The 25,979-nt window shown below is 36.6% G+C and overlaps 1 protein-coding gene across 4 annotated transcripts; it reads right to left on the minus strand.

Moving 5' to 3' along the window:
- Positions 1 to 2,354: 2,354 nt before the first annotated feature.
- Positions 2,355 to 21,326, minus strand: MBIP (MAP3K12 binding inhibitory protein 1). Of its 4 annotated transcripts, XM_010835315.1 has the most exons (10): positions 21,103 to 21,326; positions 17,388 to 17,507; positions 15,422 to 15,646; positions 15,237 to 15,333; positions 12,788 to 12,853; positions 12,409 to 12,561; positions 9,803 to 9,900; positions 4,673 to 4,711; positions 4,500 to 4,582; positions 2,796 to 2,884 (listed from the first exon to the last, which is right to left on the minus strand). In XM_010835315.1, the coding sequence occupies exons 1-9, from the start codon at positions 21,229 to 21,231 to the stop codon at positions 4,535 to 4,537; spliced, it is 975 nt and encodes a 324-aa protein (XP_010833617.1). In that variant the 5' UTR covers positions 21,232 to 21,326; the 3' UTR covers positions 2,796 to 2,884; positions 4,500 to 4,534. The 4 variants fall into 4 exon arrangements, with proteins under 4 accessions (XP_010833616.1, XP_010833615.1, XP_010833618.1 ...); XM_010835314.1 differs by lacking the exon at positions 4,500 to 4,582 and having other exon boundaries at positions 2,355 to 2,881; XM_010835313.1 differs by lacking the exon at positions 4,500 to 4,582 and having other exon boundaries at positions 2,355 to 2,884.
- Positions 21,327 to 25,979: the final 4,653 nt, after the last annotated feature.

Consider the following 25,979-nt stretch of genomic DNA (forward strand, 5'->3'; position numbering starts at 1 on the left):
TCTGCTCCTTGATTATGGCTGCTTTAAATTTTTTTTTAGTTGAGGTATAGTGGATTTACAACATTGTGTTCTGGGTGTACAGAATAGTGATCATCTGCAAATTATATTTCATTATAGGTTATTACAAGATAATGGGTCTAGTTTCCTGTGCTGTACAGGGCACTTATCCTTATTGCTTCTGTTTTACACATAGTAGTTCCCATCTGTTGTTAATCCCACATCCTTAAATTGTCTCTTCTCACATCCCTCTCACCTTTGATAACTGCAGGTTTGTTTTCTAGGTCCGTGAGTCTGTTTGTTTTATATATATATTCATTTATATATTTTTTAGATTTCACATAAGTGATATTATAAGTTTTGTCTTTCTGTGTTTGACTTCACTAAGCATAATATTCTCCAGGTCTTCAGTAAGCATAATATTCTCCAGGTCTACTCATATTGCTGCAAATGGCAGTTACTCCATTTCCTTAGGGCTAATATTCCACTCTATATATACACATCATCTTCAGCACTGTTGATGGGCACTTAGGTTGCTTCCATTTCTTGGCTATTGTGTATAATGCTGCTGTAAACACTAGGGTGCATGTTATCTTTTTTGGTGTGTTTTCTCTGGAAATACAGCCAGGAGAGGAGTTACAGGATCATGATAGTTCTCAGGTTTTTTTAAGGAACCTCTGCAGTACCACACCAGTTTACATTCCAAACAAGTGTATGAAGGTTCTCTTTTCTCCACAGCCTCTCCAGTATTTGTTCTTTTTAATGACAGCCATTCTGACAGGAGAGTTATCCCATTGTGGTTCTGATTTGCATTTTGCTAATAATTACTTAGGAAATAACAATGTTGAGTATCTTTCATGCACCTGTTGACTATCTGCCTTCTTCAGAAAAATGTCTGTTCAAGTTGCTTGCCCATTGTTTGATTGGATATTTTGATAAGAGTTCTATGAGCAGTTTGGATATTTTGAATATTAACCCGTCAGTCACATCCTTTTGCAAACGTCTTCTCCCATTCCATACGTTGTCTTTTTGTTGATGGTTTTCTTCGCTATGCAAAAACTTGTAGTTTAACTAGGTTCCATCTGTTTGTTTCTTTATTTCTCTTGTATTGGGAGATTGATCCAAGAAAACATTGCTATACAACTTATGTTAAAGACTGTTTCGCCTATGTTCTCAGAGTTTTATGGTTTTGTTTTTTTTTTAACTTTACAATATTGTATTGGTTTTGCCATATATCAACATGTCTTATATTTAGGCCTTTTAACCATTTTTATTCTTGTATACTCTATGAGAAAATGTTCCAGTTTCACTTGAAGAGACTGGCTTTTCTCCACTGTATATTCTTGCCTCCTGTGTCACTGATTAATTGATCATAGGTATATGGGCATTTAAATGTTTAATTTGGAACTATGGAAATATATGTACTGCCTAATATAAAACTGGGGCAGTCCAAAGAGGGGAGGTGCTCAAGGAAAAGGGACTATGTAAATTGTAATATCTTAACTACTTTCCAAAGACTTAGTTTTAGTCAACAGTAATAACATTTACTAAGCACTTCCTTTATGTCAGACAGGCTCAAAAGCTGTACATGCGTATCTCAACTATTGTTCATTACAAATGTAGTTCATTACAAATTAGAACATTACAAACGAACATTTGTAATGTTCATTACAAATGTATTGTTCATTACAAATGTATTATCCTAACATTTTACAGATAAGGTAATTAACGCCCAGTGAGAGATTAAGTAACTTGCTTAAGGTCACATAGTCAATAAGAATAAAAGATATGTGTGTGTGCTGTGCTCAGTCATGTCTGACTCTCTGAGACCCCATGAACTGTAGCCTGCCAGGCTCTTCTGTCCATGGAATTTTCTAGGCAAGAATAGTGGAGTGGGTTGCCATTTCCTTCTCCAGGGGATCTTCCCAACCCAGGGATGGAACCCACCTCTCTGGAGCTTCCTGCACTGACAGGCGGAATCCTCACCACTGCATTACCTGGAAGGAGAAGGCAATGGCACCCCACTCCAGTACTCCTGCCTGGAAAATCCCATGGACGGAAGAGCCTGGTGGGCTGCAGTCCATGGGGTCGCTAAGAGTCAGACACGACTGAAGCGACTTCACTTTCACTTTTCACTTTCATGCACTGGAGAAGGAAATGGCAACCCACTCCAGTGTTCTTGCCTGGAGAATCCCAGGGACGGGGGAGCCTGGTGGGCTGCTGTCTATGGGGTCGCACAGAGTCGGACATGACTGAAGCGACTTAGCAGCAGCAGCACCACCTGGGAAGCCCCTAAAAGGTTTGATCTATTTATTTAGATTAAATTGACACTTGGAAAAGAATATATGCACTTAAAATTCATTTCAAACTTTTATTGAATGCCTATTATGTACAAATTACTGTTTTAAACTAAAACTGGTTAACATCAATGTTAAAAATATAAAGTCTTCTTAAACATCACTATTCAAAATAAACCTTTCTGTGATAAACACACATACACACAAAGATGTACTTTCTAATTAAGGTTTTCAATTTTCAAAATACCTCCTTTAAAACAGAAGGGAATAAATTCCAACAATGCTACTTTCAACGCATTAACTATCTTAAAGTATACTGGAATATTTAAAGACTGCTTGCTGCAAAGTGGACTCACATGAAAATGAACCTTGATTTCAGAGGTAAGTCTACTATTAATAAAAACGCTGCAATTAATTAAATGGATATGTAAGTTACACATATCTAAAAAAAATAAAATGACAATGAGAATGAGAGGAGCTTTTCATGGAAGGTGACGTGTTGCCATGGATTCTGTTTCTCTTGATTTTCTGAGCAGAGCTTGTTTGAGGGCACTAATTTTCTCATCAAGTTCAGCCAGTGAATAGTTCTGCTGTAAACAATAACATAAATTGCTGAGTAAGACTTTTAATGCAGGTAAAGTGCTAAATGTACTATAAATACATAAAATATCCAAAAGCATGGTAAATAACTTTTCTCATGAGAATAATTTTTAAATTGAACCATATATGTTGACTATGCTATAAATTTAAAGACATAAGACAACAAGGCTTAAGGATTTCTTTCTTTTGATTTTCTAATGACTAAGCTATCTTGGACCTTTAAACTTTGAAAGGGTCATAAAAACATTTTTTCAACTGCCTATTCTCATAGTCAATAGTTAAAAAAAAAAAAAAGTTTAATTGCTTAAAGTAACTGGGAATTCTCTTTTAATAGCCAAGGTAGTTGATTGCAGTTAATCTGAAAAAAAAAAGGGGACATTCAAATTTCAAAGTTTTACAATTAAAAATAGAAGGAGATCAAGATTGCAAAGGATGTGGAGCTCACCTCTGCAAACAATCAAAATATACATGTGGAAAAACTATCACAGAAAATTAACTGGAAATGGCAGAATTATACAACCAAAGCTGCAAGGAAGATCTCTACGAAACCAGGTAATACAGAAAAACCAAACATCAGGTCAGGACTTGTGCCCCTGGGATGGATATGTAAGGAAGAGAAGGTTTCCAAGGGAGGAACGCTGGCATTGGGGAGGGAGCAAGCAGGCTAAGCCATAATCTGGGAATTCCAGTCCTGGGGTCCTGCACAGGGGCGACAAGTCCCCACGCCTGCTGGGAAATCCACTGCAACAGACGGAAGGGCTGGTGAAGCCCAGACTCTGTGGGGAGGAGCGCTTGTGCTGGCTTCCCAATAATCAGGGTGCAGAGAGCCTTACACTGGCAGATGCTGCCTTGCTAGATCTCTCATTCTAAAGGGGTGAACACCGCCAGCCTTGTTCACTCCATACCACAGCCTGCACGATCTGGGCCAAACACACACTGGGGAAAGACTCTGTTCAGCTACGCAGAAACAGAAAAGGGTGCCAAGAGTATGATCGGGGTGGGAAGGAGGTGGCCACTGTCAGAGCACTCAGGAACACGGTGGTTTGTCTCCCAGTATGAGTGCCCCAGCATGTCCACTCCACACTGCAGCTTAGAGGAGCTTTGGGCACTAACAGAAGAGCCACAGAGGAAGCCCAAATCCTGGACAGCAGAGCAGCCACCTCAGTTCCTACAATCACCATGCTCTGGCCTCCTCCATACCTTTGCACTAGATCTGGGACAAATACAAAAATAAGCCACAATAAAGGCTTCTGTGTATGAAATAAGCTACACTGATATACTACACAGCACATGGAATAGAACCAATATTTTATAATAACTAAGTGGAGTATAACCTGTAAAAAATAATTTATTAAATGTTGAAATGATAATATTGGATGAACATGAATTTTTAAAGATTCAATTAATACAGTAGTACTGTGAACAGGGGTGGACTAAAGTCAACTTTGCTAGACACCTTTTTTGACTTAGATGCTAATTAGCCGTTATCTGCAGAAGGAAAGCAGATGAGATTTAAACTGAACATTTATTATTTTTCAGCATTTTGTAATCGATACTTTCTTCTACAGTTAACATCTGGATAAATTTTAATAATAGTTATCTGACCCTTCTGAGTCACTCCATGTCCTTAAAATGACACATTAATTTATGTTGCCCTTTTCTTCCAGTCCTAAATCCCAGGATATGACCTAAAAGCAACCACAGTAGAAACTTTTATTAATAAGAAAGGTATAAAACCAAACTATTTCAGAAACCAAAATAAAAATATAGTAACTTACTTGAGGTGGTTGAACTTTTCTTCTTTTTCCAGAAAAGTTCTAGATTAAAAGTAAAAAAAAAAAAAAAGTAATCAATACTTAGAAAATCTAAATAATTTTTCTTTATAGAAGAGTGAACAAAATAAGGAGAACCCTGGCAGAAATAAAGCCCACAAACTCACTGAGCACTATCTGTAACTGACACCTGCTTTTTTCTACTTTGGAAGTTACCCTCCAAAGATGGTATTAAAAGTATAAGTGGTAATGTCAGAACATGCTTGTCCCTGGCTATACACAACTATACTTTAGCCGTTAATTTCCACCTTGTATTGAGGCCTAGTGATTGTGGTAAGAGGAGCTCTGTGGATCTTCTACTTAGTTTCCTTTCTTAGAACATTCCTATCCCAGGATATTGAACAGGTAAGGCAGCAATAGTCAGAGAGAAACAGAATGTGGAATACCAGGCAGCAGGGTGAAAATAGTCAAACACACCCTTGACTATAATGGGCACTGTCTGCGTGACTCAGGGGACTAACGATTCCACCCCACTGGTCATCAGTGACCACAACAGGCAAGGGCCTCGTTCTGGCCAGCAATTAAGGAGAGGTTAGCTGGGAATTAGGGAAGAGCTTCTGCAGAAAACTTCCTCACTTCTAAGAGAAAGCCATCTAGGAGGCAGTTCTTCTGGACGCTGTTGTCATCTGGACAGGACACCAGAAAACACGGTAGCTATCTTACCATCTGCCTGGGGAAAAAGTCAGCACCAAGGAGAGCTGAGACGGGAAAGAGCTCAGTTCTTTGACAGTCATGATTTAGCCCAATAAATCAATTTACCATGAAGACTGCATTACTGTTGAACTTCCTGTGTTATAAGATTATTTTCATACTGTTTAAGTCAGTTTGAGTATAAATTTCTATTACTTGAAGCTAATAACATTTTCACCAACATACTGCTGTGTGGTTTTTTAAACCCTGATCTAATAAATGATTGCTTGACTTTGTTCTTAGTTTCACAGACCTACGAGGCCTTGAATGGCAAATTATATTAGTACATTAGTACATCTGACAAAGAAATGTCAACACAGGCAGTAAAATTTTCTCGTGAACATCTGCAACCACGAAGATTTAAAGCTGTTTTCAAAGAATACTGAGGTATGCCTCTTGTCAGTAGTTTCTAGTAAGTGGGAAATCAGTAAGTGTTAGAATAAATATGGAAGTGCCTACATAAACATGCATCTTCCTGTGCCAAACTGAGCAGGATACTGTGGTGGGGCTTATGGGCAGGTAAGGGCTCAATTTTTAATTTGGTCCCCACCCAGTCTCAAACCTTCCCAAGAGGTGGCTTTTGACACAGCAATGAAAACACACTTCCCCTTGTTTTCCTAACAGCTTAACCTGTAAAATATGGCAAGTTTCCATGTCATTGAGCAATCAGATTAATGTATCATGAAACCAAAGTGAGAAGTATCAGAATAAGGCCATCAGTGGTTCAATGACTTAAAAGAAACCCACGCTCTGAGGAAACTTAGTGGTAAGCAGACCTCTTTCATGACCAACCCCTTTCTTTACTTCTAATCTGTTGTAAAGGGTAACCGATTGTCAAGGGTGACAGGGGAGTGCCTTAAATGTTTCGTCCCTTCTAGTCCCACTGCCCTGTTTCAGACCTTCATTTCTCCCTGCTGTGGGCAATGATATGTTTCTGAACTTTGACTCCAAACTCTAACTCATGCTTTCACAATGCCACCAGACAGAAACCCATTCAAGGTTTCTCTTTCTCAAAAACTTAATTAACTCAGTGCTCCCTTCTCCCCACGCTTCCCTTTAGAACCAGGACTTAACCAGTATGGACTAGAGTTATGATTCCATCTAATCAGTGCTTTCAAACAAAGTCAACATCCCTTTAAAAATCCAATAGCTAACTATCAGCCAAGTCCTATCCATTCATTTGCACATTTATGTAATGCCTACTACATTCTGCGTTCAAAGATGAACAAGACAGTTCCTGCCCTTCAGAGGCTAAAAATTTAGTGTGAAAAACAGACACATAAACATGTAAGTGATAAATGCTATCAAATGAACAAAGTGCTATGGAGATATACTCGTGAAGAATGTTATACTTACCGTTTTCCAGGGTCATAATTTAAAAATCAGTAAGTAATTATCTGGACATACTCATAAAGATTGTACCTCTTAAATGGTCTGTTAAGCAATGCACTCAAAAATTTTAAAACCTTACTACCTTCAAATTTTTCCACGTTGAATGTGAAGGGTAAAGATCTTTAGAACTACCACATTAAAAGTTTAAACATATACTAATCTTTGTTGTAATTCCTGCTTTATATACATTAACTTTTTTTGAGTTTATGTGTGTTTCATAAATGAAAAAAACTTTACATAAGCTACTTTTTTTCAGGAACCAAACATAATTTATATCATTTTTCTGTTTATGTTTCCCTTTTCATATGCTGTGCTGCACGGTTACCCATGATAATCTCATCCAACTGTGTTTAGAATTTACCTACATGTGAATCTGGATTAGATACATTTCATTTAAAAACTTTTCATAAATTTGATTTCTAACAAAAGTTCAATCCTTAGGAAATTTAATGGGTTCAATATTACTTCCTACCTTTGGAAGCTAGAAGACTGTGCTACATATCTAGTCTATTCTTCAAGAGTCTACAGGAAAGACATGTAAAATTATGCAACTGCCATTATGAGTACTCTCAGCAAGAGGAAAGTAAGAGTGGTGAATAATGTGCGAGGTCATTTGCAGGATGTGTATCAATCTCTCACACACAACGACAGCTCTAGAGCTGGTTCCATTCTGAGAAAGGAATGCAGCTCCTATAGCTGGGACATTCCTCTGTTATGGAAGAGTGGGTATGAAATCTTTGCCTTTGAGTCTGTACCATACATATTCAGAGGCCTTAAGGACAAAACCAGTTTGTTTAAACACTTCAGTGTTTTGTGCTTGTAGCTCACTATTAACTTGGATATGTCATTTCAAATACTAATCCAGAAATGATCCCTCTAATCAAATACATGTTTAATGTATTTGGAAAAAAAATTTTTAAAGCACTAGTTTTATTACAAGTATGACAACCCAACACATACAGGCCAATCCTGTTGACATTTATAATACTTCCTGCATCTGAAGTTAGTTTCAGACTTCAGGCCTCTGACAGTCTCAATGTTCTTACCCATTCTACCTATCACGTCTATATTGTCTCTCCCAATTATATCAAGTGTTAAGTCCTACCTACATCTTCAAAAGTTTACCTGATACTTCTAACTGCATATCCTGCTGACTGTAAGTCCACATTTCCTCCCAAAATATCTCCTCCTCCAGATTTTATTTCTACCAATGATAGTATTATTTTTCTAACCAAAGACTAGACTCATTCTGGCTATACAATCAATTATCAATCTTTGCCAACTTTTCTTTCCTACTGTCAGTGGCACTAATCTTTTCTATTCTTGCTCTCATGTCCTTGTTTCAGGATCGCACTTCACATTTAAGCTGGTATAATACTGTCTTCATAGAGTAGTATCAGATGAATCTTCTACCATTTGCACAAGTCTTTTCCCTGCTCAAAAATTCTCACAGCATTTAAACCTTAAATTTCTTTTAAGGTCTTCTACAATCTATTTCTACCTCTTTAACCAAACGTTCTACCCCGTGTATAAAGAATCCCCCAAAATAAGATTATGATTTGAAGGGGTTGTCCTTTTGTTAATTAAATTTAGTAACAGAGCTATGTTAAGCTTTTAAAATCCAAATCAGAGAGAAAAAAGATTGAAGGGCCAAGATCCACTGAAGGTATGTAATTCTATAATACTCTCTTATAAGATGAGTTCTATTGTTAACAAGAATTATATTAACAAGATATGAAACTGAACTAGAAAAAATAACCTGCCTAAGGATTTCTTAGTGAAGGCAGCTTGAATGGGGAAAACTTATGGTGTGTTACTGTAGGAAAAGGCATACAATCTCTATGAAGTTTCCTAGGAAGAGGCAAAGGAAAATCCTCAAGATGGAAAGGCCTTTACATTTATGTAGAACCACCAACAAATCTCAAATTAGAGGAGAAGGCCAGAGGAGTTGTACGACTTACCCGTGTTTATACAGCTACCTCTAAATGGTTTCTGAAATTAAATAAATGCTCATGTTTACTGAGGTTTTACCTTGCGCTACACAGCATGCTAGGTGCCTGACTGGCATTATCTCATTTAATCCCTGCTTCAGCCCTCAGTACTTTAATCAGCCTCATTTTATACTGGAGGTAAGTAAATCACTAAAACTCTCTAAATTATTGAGCTTTAAGATTCACTGCTCACTTTGGTTATTTGACTTACCTTCTTCATCTGGAAATATTCCTTTTTTGTACCTTACCCTAACACCAACTTGAAACTTTGGAAAGATCGCTGTTATTCCTAAAATAATCCTGTTTTCACCAGTGACTTATAATGATCCATGCTAATTGAGTTATTTTACATAATATTTCAGAAATAAGAGTTTTAGTAAATTTAAAACTTTAGTTCACTTTTACGTTAGTTCTTTCGAATATGGCATTGCTTTAAAACACACACACACACACACACACCCCCAAAGCCCCAGAAAAGGCAGGTGTTATGTATAATCACCCCAGAAGACTGAGGAAAATAACACAATGAGCCCAGGATCAGTTGTCTGAAACATGCTAATATGACAAAGATACTTATCAGCACAGATTGTTTTTTAGTGTTCTTGGAAAAGGAGAAACATGAAGACTAGTCTTTCAGAAAGTCTGCAGAGAGAGGGATTAAAGAGGCAGAGGGATAATGGAGAATAAGGCCCCAGAGGAAGCCTCTGTTTTACAAGACAGCAAGTTCAGAGCAATAGGGCTATTCAGGCTTATTATGCCACAAAAAAAGGCTTAAATTTGAGAATCTGGGTAATGGGCCATGACGTAACTCTTCAAAAAAATTATGTCCATAGTACAACATTAAAAATCTCAATCTTTAAAGAACTAGGTAACTCTTTACTCAGAACTATGTTCATTCATCACTGAACTATTAAAAGTTTTTTGCACACAGCAGATCTGAGTGAATTGTTACATGATAATCCTAAAATAACACTTATTTTTTCTTAAAGATACTTATACTTACTACAGATTGAAAATATTCAGGAGAGATGCCTTCTAATTCAAGGATTTTGTCCTCAAGTTTTTTAATTCTCTGATAAATGTCTCTTGGCACTGGACCACCTAAATACATGAAAAGAAACTGAGATATTACTGGATAATTCTTACGGTTTTATCCTTAAAATACCATGCAAAGACACTTATGCAAAAGAATGGGAACTATTTAAACTTAAGAAAATAAATTAACAGGAGTAAAACAGAATGAAATCTTTAGCAAACATTTTCATATTACACACTATGGGATATATTACTGTACCACACTTCTCCCCAAAGCCCCATTTATGCTTCCTATGTGGCTAGGCATGTTGTTTTATGTTAAGTTCATCTGATAAAGATATTTAATAGTTCCCATACAGAACAACTTGTATCTCTGACAGACTCTGATACTTACTTAGGAGGAGAAAAATGCACAGTGACAACTGACAATTCAGTGGTCGCGATATGTCATATTTTCTTCAATTTAAACTTCTCCTTACATGCCGTATTTTCTCCTTTAACTCAGAAGGACTTTTTATAAAAAAGAGCTTTACCATAATTCTTAACTAACTTTCTAGGGAGTGGACTGGTAAAATTAAGGTTACTGAGATTTCAAGGTTATGATTATATCCCAAGTTCTTCCATTCCTCAGCACCCCCCAGTGCAAACATTCTGGTCAAAAGCACCACCTCTCCCTGGATTATCATAACCTCCAAATTGGTCTAGTTGATTCTGCCTTGCATGCCTCAAGTCTGTTTACAACACAGCTGCCAATGATCCTTTAAAAATGTAATTCAGATAGTGTTAGTTCTCTGCTCAAAACCTTTCAACACCTTCACACCTCACTCACATTAAAAAAAAAACAACCTTTACAGTAGTCTACAAGGTCCTATACAATCTGGACACTGTCCCCACATACCATTCCAGCTATCTGACCTTTTTCTGTTATTCAACTAGGCCAAGTACTCTTACAACTTCAGCACTCGTGGTTCTCTCTACCTCTGTATTCACAAGGCTAACTCTTGCCAACTTCAGGTCTTGGCTCAAAAGTTACCGTATCAGTAAGGCCTTCTCTGACCACTCTTTAAAAAATACCAGAGCTGCCACCTCCCCCTACCCAACACTCCCTCCCTTATTTTTCTCTAAACCCACTGACGTTCTATATATTTTGCTCATATATTGCCTGTTTCTTCACTCTAATAATATAGGCTCTAAGAAGGCAAATTTTTTTGTTTTGTTCATTGGGTATGGCTGTGCAGCCTGTGCACTGCACAAACCTAGGAAGCATCAGTTCACAGACTGCACAGGTACTCAATATGTACTGAATGAATAAATACCTTAGATAGTCATTATGCAATTAAGAATATTCACATCCAAAGTATCAACTTGTTAAATACAAAAACTCTAGAAATATGTTTTTTTCGGAAAACTAGTTTTTAGGAGCTTGGTTTTTCCTGCTCTTGAATAAAGGAAAATGAATAACTTACTCATCTGACTTTGCTCCTGCTGCTCCCTTTCGCTAGAATGTCCTCTGCTGCACCTCTGTACCTTTCAAGAACCAGTTCAAGCTTCACTGGGTCAACAAAGCACTGCCTGAATCTCTTCACAAAGAGGCTCCTTGAGCCCCACCATAATCTTCCTTTAACATCCCCCGTCACTATAAATCTTTCTTCCATAGATTATGAAGTCCTCGAAGCCAGAACTGTGATTACATCATCTCAGTTATCCCTCCTGTCTAAAACAGTGCTTTGCATATAGTAGGCATTCAACAGGTACTTCTCAAAATTAGCTACTGGATACTATTAGATTTAATAAACCAGTCAATCCTATTATACAGTTGTAGTTTTAATTAGTTCTGGGAGAATTAATTTTAATGCTTATCTCTTATTATCCTCAATGGTTTACTCATTCTCTTATTATCTTCTACCTCCATCCACAAACACACCAGCTAGACTGGATTTAGAAATTCCCCGAACGGTATTTTGTGCCTCTGTGCATAATGATATTTATAAGATAGAACTGACAGGATCTGATGACTAAATGGGGAAGGATACTGAGGCTTTATAGCCAGTTAAGTTCTAGGTTTGATTTCCTGTTTCCACTTACTACATTGGGCTTGCTGCTTGAGTTCCCAGAACTTCAGTTTCTTTTTCTGAAAGGGTAATAGCACCAACACCTCACAAGGTAGCTAAATATTAAGTGAATTGATATACGTATAACACTTTCAGAGTGACTGGCACTTAATAAATGTTAGTCACTTCCCCAATGGCATGTCTTTATTTATATGCTGGTCTTCACTGGAAAATCTTAAAGGACTAGGGTCACACCTTTTAATACTTTGTACCTAGCACAGTGATAAGAATGAGAGAGATGGTCATGAAATTGATGGAAGTGTAAGGGCAGGAAGAGGAACACAACCACATGAACTGTAAACTCCTTAGGAGCAGGGACTATGCTTTCTTCACTTTTCTACCCATCAGAACAATGTTTTGTACACGACAAACCCTCAATGAAAATTTGGTGAATAAATGAATTGGAATTTCTTTAACCACTTCCAAAGGTCCACTACAGGGCACTGCCAGGCACTCTGCTTACCTGTTTGCAATCGCAAGTGAGCCTCGATATTCTGCAGTCGTTCTTCTACAGCCTGATTACCACAATCTCGGAGCATGCTGTTAGGGTTATGGCCCGACCCCGGAATTCCTTCAGATCTAGTCTGTGGTCCATATGTATTCACAACTCTAGAAACTAAGTTCAAAAACTTTGAGTCTACTAAATTTACATTTCAAAACTCATAAATTCTCTCTCCCAAATAGTACTGTACGTTCTTTTCATACCACAAGTAGGAAGAAAGGCAAGATTTTTTTTAATAAATAAAATAAAATTTTATAGGAAAGTAATTTCTATTCCATTTTGCTTATAATTAAGAATAAGCGTCTGTCAATGATGAAAATATTATGTGGTGGATACTTACCTTTTACATGACTTTTAAACCCAGGGTAAGGAGTAAAAATCGCATCAGTTCTTGCACAACTATTTTCTAAGAAGAATTTAGATGAGTATAAGTTTAAGTATATTCTTAACTACAAATGTACATTTTGATAAGCCTTCAATAATGCATATATTACTCATATGCATAATCAGAGAACATCTAATCTTATCTAATGTCTGATTTATATACAGAAAAGTCCTCAACATTCAGTGGCATAATTTAATTTTTAACAAATACCAACATTCCTAAAGACCATCTGTGTCTTTGGAGAAAATAATTTATATATTATAGAAAGTTAAAAATGTGTAATCTAAAGAGATATTCAATTTCAACATAGAAATAGGCAAAGCTCAGTATTTTTACTGAAATATAAAAAATACAGCATATAAAAAATACAGCATTTGTGACATTGCTTGCTCATCTAATTAGGGAACATCAAATATAAAAGATTATGCATTTAATACATTTGTATTTCAGAATACCACACAAAAAGACCTTGAAATCTACAACACATACTTTTACACTTGCCTAGATTTTCGATGCTCATTTTTTTAAAATCCCTAAACACAAAAGCTATCTATATCTTTCCTGACTATCCCTTTCAGAAAACACAATTTTAAGAAGGATACCATGTGAAAATTTGTTGCAAATTTTTTCTAAATGGAAAAGTATAATTTCTTTCAAGTTAGATATCAACAAATAAATTAGGGGGAAAGTTGGAATGATATTAATATATAAACATAAAATAATCTTTAAAATGATGTTAAGTAAAACCATGTACTGCAGTAAAAATCCTAAAAAATTCTCCTTGATTATTTTATAATAAAAATGGATGGTAAAAGATACTGAAAGAAAGTTCTCTTCCCTAGGGAATCTGACTTTTAAAAAAAACCTAATGTATGTATGTTGGTCAACTGAGAGGTCCTGAAAGGAACACATTACAATACATCTGAATTTTTTCAGTCTAAATTTCCTTGAGATAGTTCTGCTGACACAAACCGTGGGAATAAAATTCCAAATTTGCTTATCTTTTATATATAGATACCAGACACAGTCATTTTCTTTTTCTTTTTGAAACCTCAAAATATGTTTAAAGGGCCATCACCTCTCCATTCTCTTTCTACCATTTCATGGGGCTAAGGGTTAAAAAAAGAAGCTATCATCCATTCCAGAGCTATATTCCAAATACATAGATTAACTGACCCATTAGAGAGAAATTCAGCATGGTGTGAAGACATTGAATGTATGAGTGCTAGTCACTCTCCACAGCAATTCTTCCCAGCACTGTTTGGAAGCCAGCAAGGGATTGAATGGGCCAAGGAATCCTGCTGAGCATTTCAATTCTTGTCAATTTCTATCCCCTGGTGGTTTATAATAATAGAGTTAGCAGGGAGAGCAGAGGAATAACATTAGTGACACATGTGCTTGCTCCCTCAACAAACCCTTGCTCATGGGTTGCCTGCAGTTTGATTGTCGTACCTGAGATTTTGCCACTGCCGCACCTGTTCTGAAAAGCTAACAGTAAAATACACCAAATCTAGAGATACGCGTGTATAATGTGAATAACAGGAAAGGCTGAATTTAGGACCCACCTTGAGCCTATTATTACTTCATTATGAAGAGAATCAGTGCACCAATGTGGTATGAGTCAATTCTAGGTTCATCTGACAATTCAGTATTCGTAATAATTAGTCAAGAGATATTAGAGGCAACAAGAAAATGCCTCATCCCAATTAGGAACGCTTCTCCACAATTTTTTCTAAGAACTACTTGTTCTGATTATTACTATGATGCCTGAATATGATCTATGCCAGTGCTTTGCAATTTTGTATTCTGCAGCATACCTGCAGATCTGTAAATACACTATGGCATCATGTGAAGAGGAAAGGAGATTCTGATGAAAAACAGCAAATGTATGCACAGTATGAAAGAAACGAAAGAAGCATAAGATACCACAGTCTTGATGACAAATTGGTTTTATCATGACATAAAACCTTCCAAACAGCTAAGGAGCAGTGAGAAAACTGCTCCCTCTTGAGGAGTATGAACTTTACTAAGTTTAACTTCATGTATTAATATCATAATTTCATAAGTACCTTTAGACTTAAAATTTATGTTGCTCAGCTCCTTCTTACTAGTGTGACTAAGCAACCCTGTCATCCATACGTTATCTTCATTTCCTAAAGGAACTTTAAAACAATCTCTTCACCTGTGGTAAACATTTGCCTTTTCACGTTAGCATCTGATTTCTGTATAACCAAAATGAAAACCATTTTGCAATACATTCTATTATTAAACAGAAGAAAATTTTGCTGTCTTAGTTTCCAAATAAACCTGTGAAATAATTAAACTGTGTTCTTAATGTTATCCATTAAAAAAAAAAAAAGATCATTAAAATCCTAAATAAAACTAACTTCTTCTAGGTAGTTACCTTGATTACAGTCAATAACATTGCAAAATTCCCTGACGTTGTTTTCATTGATTTCAGCTTGCTTTCTTTCAATAAATGCAGATATTCGTCTGTCAATCTGCAAACAATAAGTATATGCATCTTAATTCAAACATAGTAAAATTTAAAAAAATACTCCCTTGGCCCCCCAAAACCCAACTTCTTACTTCTGCTTTTCCGGCCTTTATCTGAACTACTTCTGGATCAAAATGGACCTGTGTCTTTTTCACATCTCCTAAATCACTGTCTTTGTGCTTTTCTTCCTCTTCCAGGTCTCCAATGGGAAAGTTGGCATTTACTTCATTCTTGTTCCCTGTTTCTGTTTTTCCTATTTCTTCAGCAACAGTTGTATTCTCCTCTTTAATCAGAGGCTGAAGTTTTGCTAAAAAAGGCTGAGAAAAACACAATTCCATCTGCTGAGGTTCAAACTGATCAAAATTAATCACATTTACCATATTTATATAAATTTCAGCTAAGTAAAAGCAATATTCAGTATCAATTAACTAAATATAAAAGGTTGGCATCATACATAGATCTGACGACATGTAAGTGTTTTTGCTGTTCTCTATTATTGTGACCAATATCACTTGCTATAAATCTATTTAAAGAAAAAAGGAAAGAAGAGAAAGAAAACCTGAGGAAATTTAAAATTTTCTTTGAGGGAATCATTCTGTCACTCATCTTTTATTTTGTGCCAAATCAAAGCTTCAGCCTCTGGCACCAATGCCACTTAATTAACATGTCATTCAAATGCCTCATCAGAACACTAAGGCTTAGTATTTTTCCTCCTTAACACAAGAGCCAGTGCTCTCACTCAGCAAAGGCCTGCATTAGCACTGTATCACTGGAGATTCTCCACTTGAAACTGCAGTTGGCCAAAGTGAATGAGACAGCATAGACATGAAATATATAGGTGTTATGCTGAGTGAACACTCAGGCTTTTCCTGACATGACATCTTCTTGGGTCATGAATTTACATTTTTAAAAAGAAAATGAACAAGGGAAAAAAAAAAAAACTACCAAGAGCCATAGCTGAAAGAGGTAGATGCCTACAATACTAGTGGGGAATACAACTCTATCATATAAATTATACTACCATCCCCTCCAACACACACACACAAAACTAGGCCTCCACTGAGTCCTACAGCTCACTGCTTCCACCCTCAAAACTATGGTTAACTATTACTTTTAACATGAAACAGTTAAAATTTCCCATAAAGTCATTGAATAGAGGGCTGAAAATTGTCTACTCCACTAATCAAAACATACCAACACTTGTCAAAGTTCCAATTATTTTTTCATACCACAATTTTGCTTCCTTTGTCTGCTATACCAAAAGTTCTTCTGAATCCTTATATCTTAATGGCACTAAACTGACCAATCCAAACCTTTATGACACTTCATATTTTATACTTTGATTAGAGATAAACTGTAAACTTCTATCAATTATAAATGCAAATATGTTCACGTGGAAACCAGTAAGGTCATAATACTGTTTGGTTATTGAACTGAAATATTAAAAAAATATATAGCAATACTATTATAGAGTAACAATTCAGTGTTGGCTTTTAATATAAAGAATGAATTATTTCAAACTCTTAAGATGATAAAATAGTGACCGGCTACTTACTAATATGAGACATTAATGTCACAGAAATTACTTTCTTTTTAAAAACTATGCTGAAACTGTTTAATTGCAATAGACACTCCAGGATGTGTCATGCTGGGATAATGCCACTTCTTGAACCACTGAAAGCACTCCATGAGCCTCCAAACTCACCCAAGGCATGGAATCATTAGCATAGCATGACACACACCTGCCGTGTCTTATTGCTTAATTATAACCCACCATAGATGCAACTGTATTGAATTTTCAGTGCAAGTCTGGAATCGAATAGAATTGCATTCATTCAGTTGTCACACCTACATCAGCCCATTTGGCTATATTCCTGTAACTGTCCTGATCACTATGTAAATTAAAAGATTTGGATCCAATCTGGCTGAAGTAACCTTTTATTAATAACAGTATTAATAAGGTGTTAAGACAGAACCTACAAATACTTCAGTGTACAATTTAGCTACAATTAATTTCTAGTCTCAATATGGAGTTAACATTTTTAACAGGAAATTTACCTGTAAATATAAAACGTGTTGCTCAAGTGCACTAAAGAGAAAAGCGGGCTGGAGTGCTGAGAGGCTCTGGAGCTTGTTCCAATCGATTGTAATTTTCACCACATCGTCTCTGAGGTTAAGCTTTAAAGGGGCAAACCAGCAATATCACAAAAATTACATGATTAAGCTATACATATGGGATTGTCACAAAAATAAGATTTCTATAGAGTAACATGCCATTTAGTTCAAAGTTCTCAAGTTTTTAATGATACATAAAAGTGCTCTACCTAGTTACCACTCCAAAAAGGCAAGAAAGGTCCAATTCTTAGAAAAAAGCAGATGACATCTCTTAATTCTTTTCTCGGGTCTGTGTAATGGGACCATCTCACAGGCAAAACTATCCAGGAAAGATGAAAAGGTGAGGCTTCTTTTTTTTTTGATAATTCAGCATCTAAAAACTTTTGGATAGGGGCCAACAAATGCTTGCCCTATTCAAAATCCTACTGCTTCTAGCTAAGAGCATTAAATACAGGGGGGAGGTACATTTATGAAAGTTCTGATTTCAAAATTTCTGCATTTCTTTTTGTTAAATATGTACATAAATACGTAACAAATATATCATTCCTCTGATGTCTTCCGAATCACATTTTCATTGTTTTCAATTTTAACGAATTATTTTTAATTTAAAAATCAACTCATACATTCATATTCATATATATTAGAAAGTCTGCGGATACATGGCAGCATATATTTACTTCAAATAAAAATTAAACTATTATTTAGCTGTGGAAATCTGAAATTTAAAAACAAATGCTTTTCCACAATAGTGAAATAAACAGCCAGAGACTGGATGGAAAGGTCAGACTCACTGCTAAACAGTATTTTCTAGTAAAGTATAAGAGTTTATCATATGAAAATGTCTCATAAATTGGCTATGTATGACCTATTACGATAAAATTATATATAGAAAACTACTACAAACCTGAATATAAAATTAATATCAAGATGAGTGAACATTTTAGAGGGAAAGCCTCCATCTTTAGTATTTCAAGTGAATAAAAGTGAATCACTGTAAACATTTTTAGGGACACGTGTGTTATGGCATATATCCTGCATCGCAGGATCAAGTTAACTCTTATTTTTTCAGAAATCATTTATTTAAAATTACTCATGTTTTCTACAAAATAAGGACAAGTGTTCTATTAGTTAGGATCTTATGAACTGTGATTATAATAAAACAAAAAAAATCAATGTACCAAAGAGATCCAAAGTTCCCCAAAAGGCACTATACGAATGAACGCTGTATGACCACCCTTTGACAGCAATATTTAAAGTCCATATTAGACAAGTGTAAAGAAGTTTTGTGCAGGATGCACTGGCAAAAATTAGTTTGTTATTTTAACTAAGGTTTTATATTAAGATAACCATATTAATCTTAATTTCTATTTTTAATGCTTATAAAGGTTTCCTTAGACAACAGTTTATGCATGGAAGTAACCCATCACTGTATTTTTACAGTTCTGAAGGAATCTATAGTTGATTATAACAAATTTACAAATACAGTTTGGGGATAACGCAGGCAAATCCTCAACCAAAGCAAAGCATCAAATTTTCTAGAGAAAATAACTTACAGAAATTAAATTGAATGTCTGGATTATAGTCTCATTTCAATTTATCAGAATTACATAAGCTTTCAAGTGCAAGATACTCAGTCTTTGAAGAAACCACGTTAACAATGTCACAAATTAACTTTAAAACTATCCCCAATACATCCAACTATTATTCAACAAATTCCCTATTAGTAATATATGAATTCTGTGACTTGTAACCATTCAATCAAAAAGGTATTAGTCTGTCATTAATATGGACTATTTAAAATACACATTTCAGTAAAAACTTTATTACACTAATATAAAAATCCAAGTTAACAATAAATATTTCTTCAGCTTGGTAAAACGCAGCAACCAGAGGCAAAATCAGTATTCAATAAATTCAAAATCTGGGCTAGAAAAATTTTAACATCTGATTTTATGTTTCCTATTGAGGAGAGCTAATAACACAATGATACTATATAGAAGGAACTAGGCATTTTACAACATACAATTTTTTAAATTCCTTAATCTTGTTTCAAAAGGAAATAGTTATTTCCACCAGGAACAATTTTATAAGTATAGTACTCTGGCTTTCATTATCTTTAACAGTACATCTCAAAATATAAAGAGTATCACCAAACTGGCTAGCATTTAATTGATGAGAGTCTTATTTAGTCTTTTTTATGGTCCCTTTACTCTGTCATGAAAACTAACCAAATATTTACTCTAAATATTTTTGACATGTGACAAAGTAAATTTTAACATCACCATTTTTACCTACAGAATGTTTAAAATTTTTAAATGAGTTTTAAAAATTCAGTATGCAAACTATTTCAAAAGATAGGTTTAAATTAATGTTTTTAAAAAGTATCTCATCAGTGGTGGGGGGGTACTTTTGTAAACTATAGGTGAGTATAAACTTTTTTCATCTTGATATTAGGATTAAAAAAAAGTTCCAATGTCCACGCCATAGAAAGTTCTCAAACTTTTAAACCATTTACAGGTCTTGAGTCTTCAGACTGAAATAATTAACCTAAGTCTTAAAAAATAAATAAATAAAAGTTCTAAGTCCTTGACAAACTAATGAGTTTAAAAGTTATAACTTTTAGCTGACTCTATTAATAATCATCCCATTACTCCAAAATGAATGTTTAACTAAGACCAATGCTCTTTGTAAGTCAGGACAAACATTGAAATTTTTTAAAATACTGAAATAACCTTTTAAAAGACTGATTCACCATCTACCCAAGGCTTTTAAAAATAATTTTCACAAATCAAACACTCTATTTTCAAAAAGGAAGTTACCGTTATCTTCAACACAAATGCCTAAGTCCAAGATTTTTGTTTTAAAGATTTCTTTTTGAAAGCAGATAAACGTATTTTCAAGCTGTTTCTCATTTAAAATTTGCTTTGCATTTACATCAGTGAACAGTGCCTTCAGTGTAAGGAGTACCTTTATTTAAGCTCCATTTTATTATGACATTTCTACAAAAGCTATCTACCAGCCAGTTAAACTAATAAATAGTTGAATTACAAGTTAAACAACTTGTGATGCAAGCTGTACAGACCAAGGGTAACTCTGCCAACTTTATGCTAGAAACAGTATAGATTATTTTTTTTTTCTCTTCCTCCTCGTTTTAAAGGGGAAGAGATGCAAGCTACGGCCAGAAGGAAAAAAATAAACAAAAGCAAGTGAATCGTAAGAGCAAATCACCCTAAAGAGGCGGAGAGAGCGCTTTTCCAGAAATCTCAGGCCCCACGAACCTATCAATTTCTACAATGAATGAACTGGAAGAAAAACGATCCTGAGGCTCCAGGCGCCTCCCAAACCATCAGAGAAGCTCTTCCGTATCCATTCTCTCCAAGCCTGTTTCTTACTGAGCCGCGTTTATCACTCACACTAGCCTCATTCACTCTTGGTGAGAAGAGCTGCAAATCTAGCCTGTCACCGGTCATGATCTAACCTGCGCGGCCATCCTCACTCAGCCCACAGGCTACCGGGCCCACGCTCCTCCCCCGGCCTCTGCTACTCCAGCCGGGTCCCACACCCTGCAGGCCTCCGGTGCCCCCTGCCTCCGCGCACGGGAAAATGGGGGGAGGGGCAGGCCGCTTCCCAAACCCCTACTCCACAGAACCTCACTCACTTGTCCAGCCAGGTTATGCAAGGAGCGAAAGACTTCGCAGACTATCTCTCGGGAGAGGCTGGGGCTGCAGCTCCGCTCCAGGCCCCTGTCACCGATGGTCGGGCGACTAAGCTCAGCGGCAGCAGCCATGACACTTTCTGAGGCTGCCCCCGCCAGCACCAAAGGGCGCTCACAACCCACCCCTCCCTCATCGCCTCGGTCGCTCCGCGATGATGTCAAAGCACTGCGTCTCTTTTAGACCAAGGCTTTGAGGACCACTGTGTGACTGACAAGCACCTGCGCCAATCAGGTTCCGCTGAGGACCGCGAACGGATGATCGCCGACCTACGTGAGGCTGGCCACATTTCCACTGGAGATTGGAATCGGTATCCAAAGAGGGTTAGCTTCGCGAAGTGTACCTTGACTCAGATGTTAGGATGAGTATTGCTAGAGAAACTTATAGTTAAATGTGATTTAGTCCCATATTAAAAGTTAAAATTTTAACACGGCCCTGTGGAGTGGTCTGGAGAAAGATCCCTCATCAGGGATGCACCGCTGCCAACGCTTATTTGTAAATATTGAGAACTTTTCCATACAGAATTGTCTTAACTGGATAGAATATTTTCACCCGTATTCAAATTAACATCACTAATTTTTCATCAGAGGAAGAAGATATAAAACAAAAAATTTTATGCCTCATTTACTATCAAGGGAATATTATTAGATCTGCAAAATAGTTCGGTCAAGTTTTAAAACTGGTGAATCAGTTGTTTTTCTCTGGGTAATAGGATAGAGACACTCATCCTAAAACTGTTTTCAATAAAGGGAAACACTGTCAAGATGATCCCAACAGGAATTTAACCCAAGTAAGCAATCGCATGCAACACAATCTGAAATCAGAATATACAAATCTGAACTGAAAACTGACAAAATATTACTTATCAGGTAACTTTGTTAAAAGATGCTTAGTTTGTAGTATTACAGAGTCTAACATTAAAAAGTCTGTCCTGTGCAATTGAAGAAAAAAGGTTAGAAAGTTTTTAGTGTTAAAATTTGTTCATAAACACTTGAACCATAAACATTGTCAGTTTAGAGATAAGGGAGGATTTAATGTTCTAATAATCTAATGCCTTTAGAAGAAGCAGAGGTAGAAACGTGCACAAAGTGTATTCTTCAGTTTTAGAGTAGTCTGAATGAAAGGAAGTGAATGTCTGAATGATGGCATCCGGTCCCATCACTTCCTGGGAAATAGATGGGGAAACAGTGGAACAGTGGCAGACTTTATTTTTCTGGGCTCCAAAATCACTGCAGATGGTGATCGAAGCCATGAAATTAAAAGACCCTTACTCCTTGGAAGGAACGTTATGACCAACCTAGATAGCATATTCAAAAGCAGAGACATTACTTTGTCAACAAAGGTCTGTCTAGTCAAGGCTGTGGTTTTTCCAGTGGTCATGTATGGATGTGAGAGTTGGACTGTGAAGAAAGCTGAGTGCTGAAGAATTGATGCTTTTGAACTGTGGTGTTGGAGAAGACTCTTGAGAGTCCTTTGGACTGCAGGGAGATCCAACCAGTCCATCCTAAAAGAGATCAGTCCTGACTGTTCATTGGAAGGACTGATGCTGAAGCTGAAACTCCAGAACTTTGGCCACCTCATTCAAAGAGCTGACTCATTGGAAAAGACCCTGATGCTGGGAGGGATTGGGGGCAGGAGGAGAAGGGGACGACAGAATGAGATGGCTGGATGGCATGGGAGTTGGTGATGGACAGGGAGGCCTGGCGTGCTGTGACTCATGGGGTCGCAAAGAGTCGGATATGATTGAGCTGAACTGAATGAAAGGAAAGGAATAAGGCACCAAGGAACTGGGATTAAGAGCAATAGGGATTTTTAAGAAGTCTTTGACCTCTCCCTAGGGAGGCTCTTAATTAGGCTTTCATTTTCAAAGAGCATCAGGCTTGATAGGATCTTCAGTAATCTTATCTGGTCCCTGTTCACAGCAAGATATACAGTTTATAATCCAGCCTATGTCTAGAGATGTCAGATAGATTTCACAATATCTAATCCCAGATTAAGCAACCTTCTCATTCAAGCCACTCATTCTCATATATAACCTAAATTCAGGATTCTTTGCAATGTTAATATATTTTCTCTGCCTTTGGTTCTTTTGTTAGAGAATCATTCTATTGAGGTAACTAGTTTCTGTTTGGTAACATATTAGCAACCAATTCCAGATCATTTGTTTTCATCTAGATGTGAGGTCTTTCTTTTATCCCCCCAATATTCAGGACACTGGTATGAAACACATTTGGGAATTTGATTTGTATAAGAATACCATCTTTAATAAGATACTGCTCATCCTTTTCTTTTGGAGAAGGAAATGGCAACCTACTCCAGTCTTCTTGCCTAGAGAATCCTGTGGACAGAGGAGCCTGGGGACTGCTGTCCATAGGGTCACACAGAGTCAGACACGACTTAAGTGACTTAGCATGCATGCATGCGTTGGAGAAGGAAATGGCAACCCACTCCAGTATTCTTGCCTGGAGAATCCCAGGGACAGAGGAGCCTCATGGGCTGCCGTCTATGGGGTCGCACAGAGTTGGACACGACTGAAGCGACTTAGCAGCAGCAGCAGCATCCTTTTCTTTGCCATCACTGATTTTGAAATTTAGAGTTTTACTTTTTCTGTTGAACCTCTAATATAGAACTGATTAGTGGCCATTGGATCTGTATATAAGTTCTCTATTTCAATATGTAGACTTCCACTTATAGTATTGATTACTTAGCTAATACCTGAAAATTGACTCTCTTGTGCATTATTTCTTCTTTCCAGGAACTTTTCTAACTCCTTCCTGAAGCCTATTATCAGGAGGCTTCTTGAAGCCTACTATCCTGAAGCTATTCCTGAAGCTCAGTATGTATAGGTATATGTGTGTGTATATATATATATATATATATATATATATGCTTGTTGAGTTGAATTTATTTGCCTAAGTTGAACAGATTTGTAAAATGGAAAAACAAAAGCTCCTGCTCTTGAGGGGAAATTGTACAACATAGTAAGAATGCTATAAGCCATTCATTTCAAATAATGAAGCATGTCTGTTTATTCTCCCCTGGAACAGCAAATTCAAAGTGCTCAAATTTTCCTTAATGAATAAGCACAGCTAGCGTCCATAACCTTCTCATGAAAGACACACATAAAATTAATTGTACCAGCTGTATGCCAGGCACTCTGACCAGGTTTGAAGGTACAAAGATGAATCAGGCAAGGACTGTCTTTCAAAAAGTTCCAGTTCTCATGGGTGAGGCATTTATGTAAACAAACAACTAAGATATAATGTGACCAAATCATATTGGAGGTATGTATAAAGCAATACAACCAATTAGAGGTGTTTGGATTCATTATCAGGAAAAACTCTAAACACTTGATATAAAACATGGATTTTGAGGTTCAAATGATGAGTACAAATTCTCAATTTAGGTAAAACAGTAGCAGCAACTTTAACATGCCATGATATGTTTAGGGAGGATACACTGGATAGAGAAGTATGGTGAAGCCAGCATTTCCCAAAGTTTGCTCTGCTGAATACCGGTCTTACAAGATGCTTCTTTTCAACAAAAGTTTCCATGATCAAAGAAGTTGGAATAAAGTTATCTGTGTTGCCATAGCATGCAACAGATCACAACATTCCACTTTCTATTAGCAAGGAGCTCAGCACTACAATCAAGTCCAAGGATATAGCTAAACCAATTTGAAAATCCCAGCTTTGAGGATTGGTTTACTAGGACTTCCCATACTGATTTGTGATTCATTCAAAGTTAAGAAAACATACTGCTACTTCAACAGAGAAAATTTTAATAGAAATTGTTATGCATAATAAGTTAATTAACTGAAAAGATAACAAGAGAACAATATCTATCACACTGTTAGGAAATTTGGGAAATAGCTAACCCCTCTAGAGTTATGGGAACAAAGAGAAAAGTTTGAAATTATTAAAATTTAGGAGCTTAGAGGTACATCCCTGTGGAGTCCCTCAGAGAAGGGGCTGCTGCTCAGCTTGGATTGGTGACTTAAGGATGGCAAGTTTTTAAAACTGAAAATAGAGCATCCAACCACCATAGAACAATGTCATGGAGTCTAATATACATGTAATTGGAACCCCTAAAGAAGAATAGAGAGAGATTGGGGCAAAAGAAACATTTCAAAAGATGATGACCAAGAAATTTCCCAAACTAGTGAAAGCCAAACCACTATCAAATAGTGAAAGCATCAGATCCAGGAACCCCTGAGAACTCCACTATTATATACTGCTGCCTAACAAATATCCCCAAATTTAGTGACTTAAAACAACAAATATTTCTTATCACCAAATTTCTGTATGAGAAATTCAGGAGTGACTTTGAATGGTGGTTCTGTCACCCACTTTGGAGAAAGACAGCCAGAGAGAAGTCACAATGACTTTAAGACAGAGTCAAGTCACAGGCTTCCCTGGTGGTTCTGTGGTAAAGAATTTGCCTGCCAAGCAGGAGACGTGGATTCAATCCCTGGGTCGGGAGGATCACCTAGAGAAGGAAATGGCAACCCACTCCAGTATTCTTGCCTGGGAAATCCCATGGACAGAGGATACCAGCGGGCTACAGTCCATGGGGTCACAAAAGAATCAGACACAATGAAGCAACTAAACAACAACTCTCAAGTCACACACTGTCATTTCCAGCTGATTCTACTTGTTAGTAGCAAGTTACTCTGTGTGGCCCATACCCAAGAAGAAGGAAATTAGGCTCCACATCTCCATGTCAAAGTTGAGGGAGAAATAAAGAATTTTTTTTTAAGGTAGACAAAATGAAGATAATTCACTATGGCAGATCTGCACTATAAGAAATGTTAAAGGAAATT

This window comes from Bison bison, unplaced genomic scaffold (genome assembly GCF_000754665.1).
Source record: "Bison bison bison isolate TAMUID 2011002044 unplaced genomic scaffold, Bison_UMD1.0 scf7180017864041, whole genome shotgun sequence".
NCBI classification, from domain to species: domain Eukaryota; kingdom Metazoa; phylum Chordata; class Mammalia; order Artiodactyla; family Bovidae; genus Bison; species Bison bison.

Bases quoted from the DNA above. Each gene is read 5' to 3' on its own strand.
- MBIP (XM_010835313.1), bottom strand. From the start codon at position 21,231: ATGGCTGCTGCCGCTGAGCTTAGTCGCCCGACCATCGGTGACAGGGGC. The intron at 17,508-21,102 runs GTGAGTGAGGTT...GCCCCTTTAAAG, and splicing joins TGCATAACCTGGCTGGACAA to CTTAACCTCAGAGACGATGT. The intron at 4,712-9,802 runs GTAAGTATAAGT...CTTTTAATCTAG, and splicing joins CTGAATATTTTCAATCTGTA to AACTTTTCTGGAAAAAGAAG.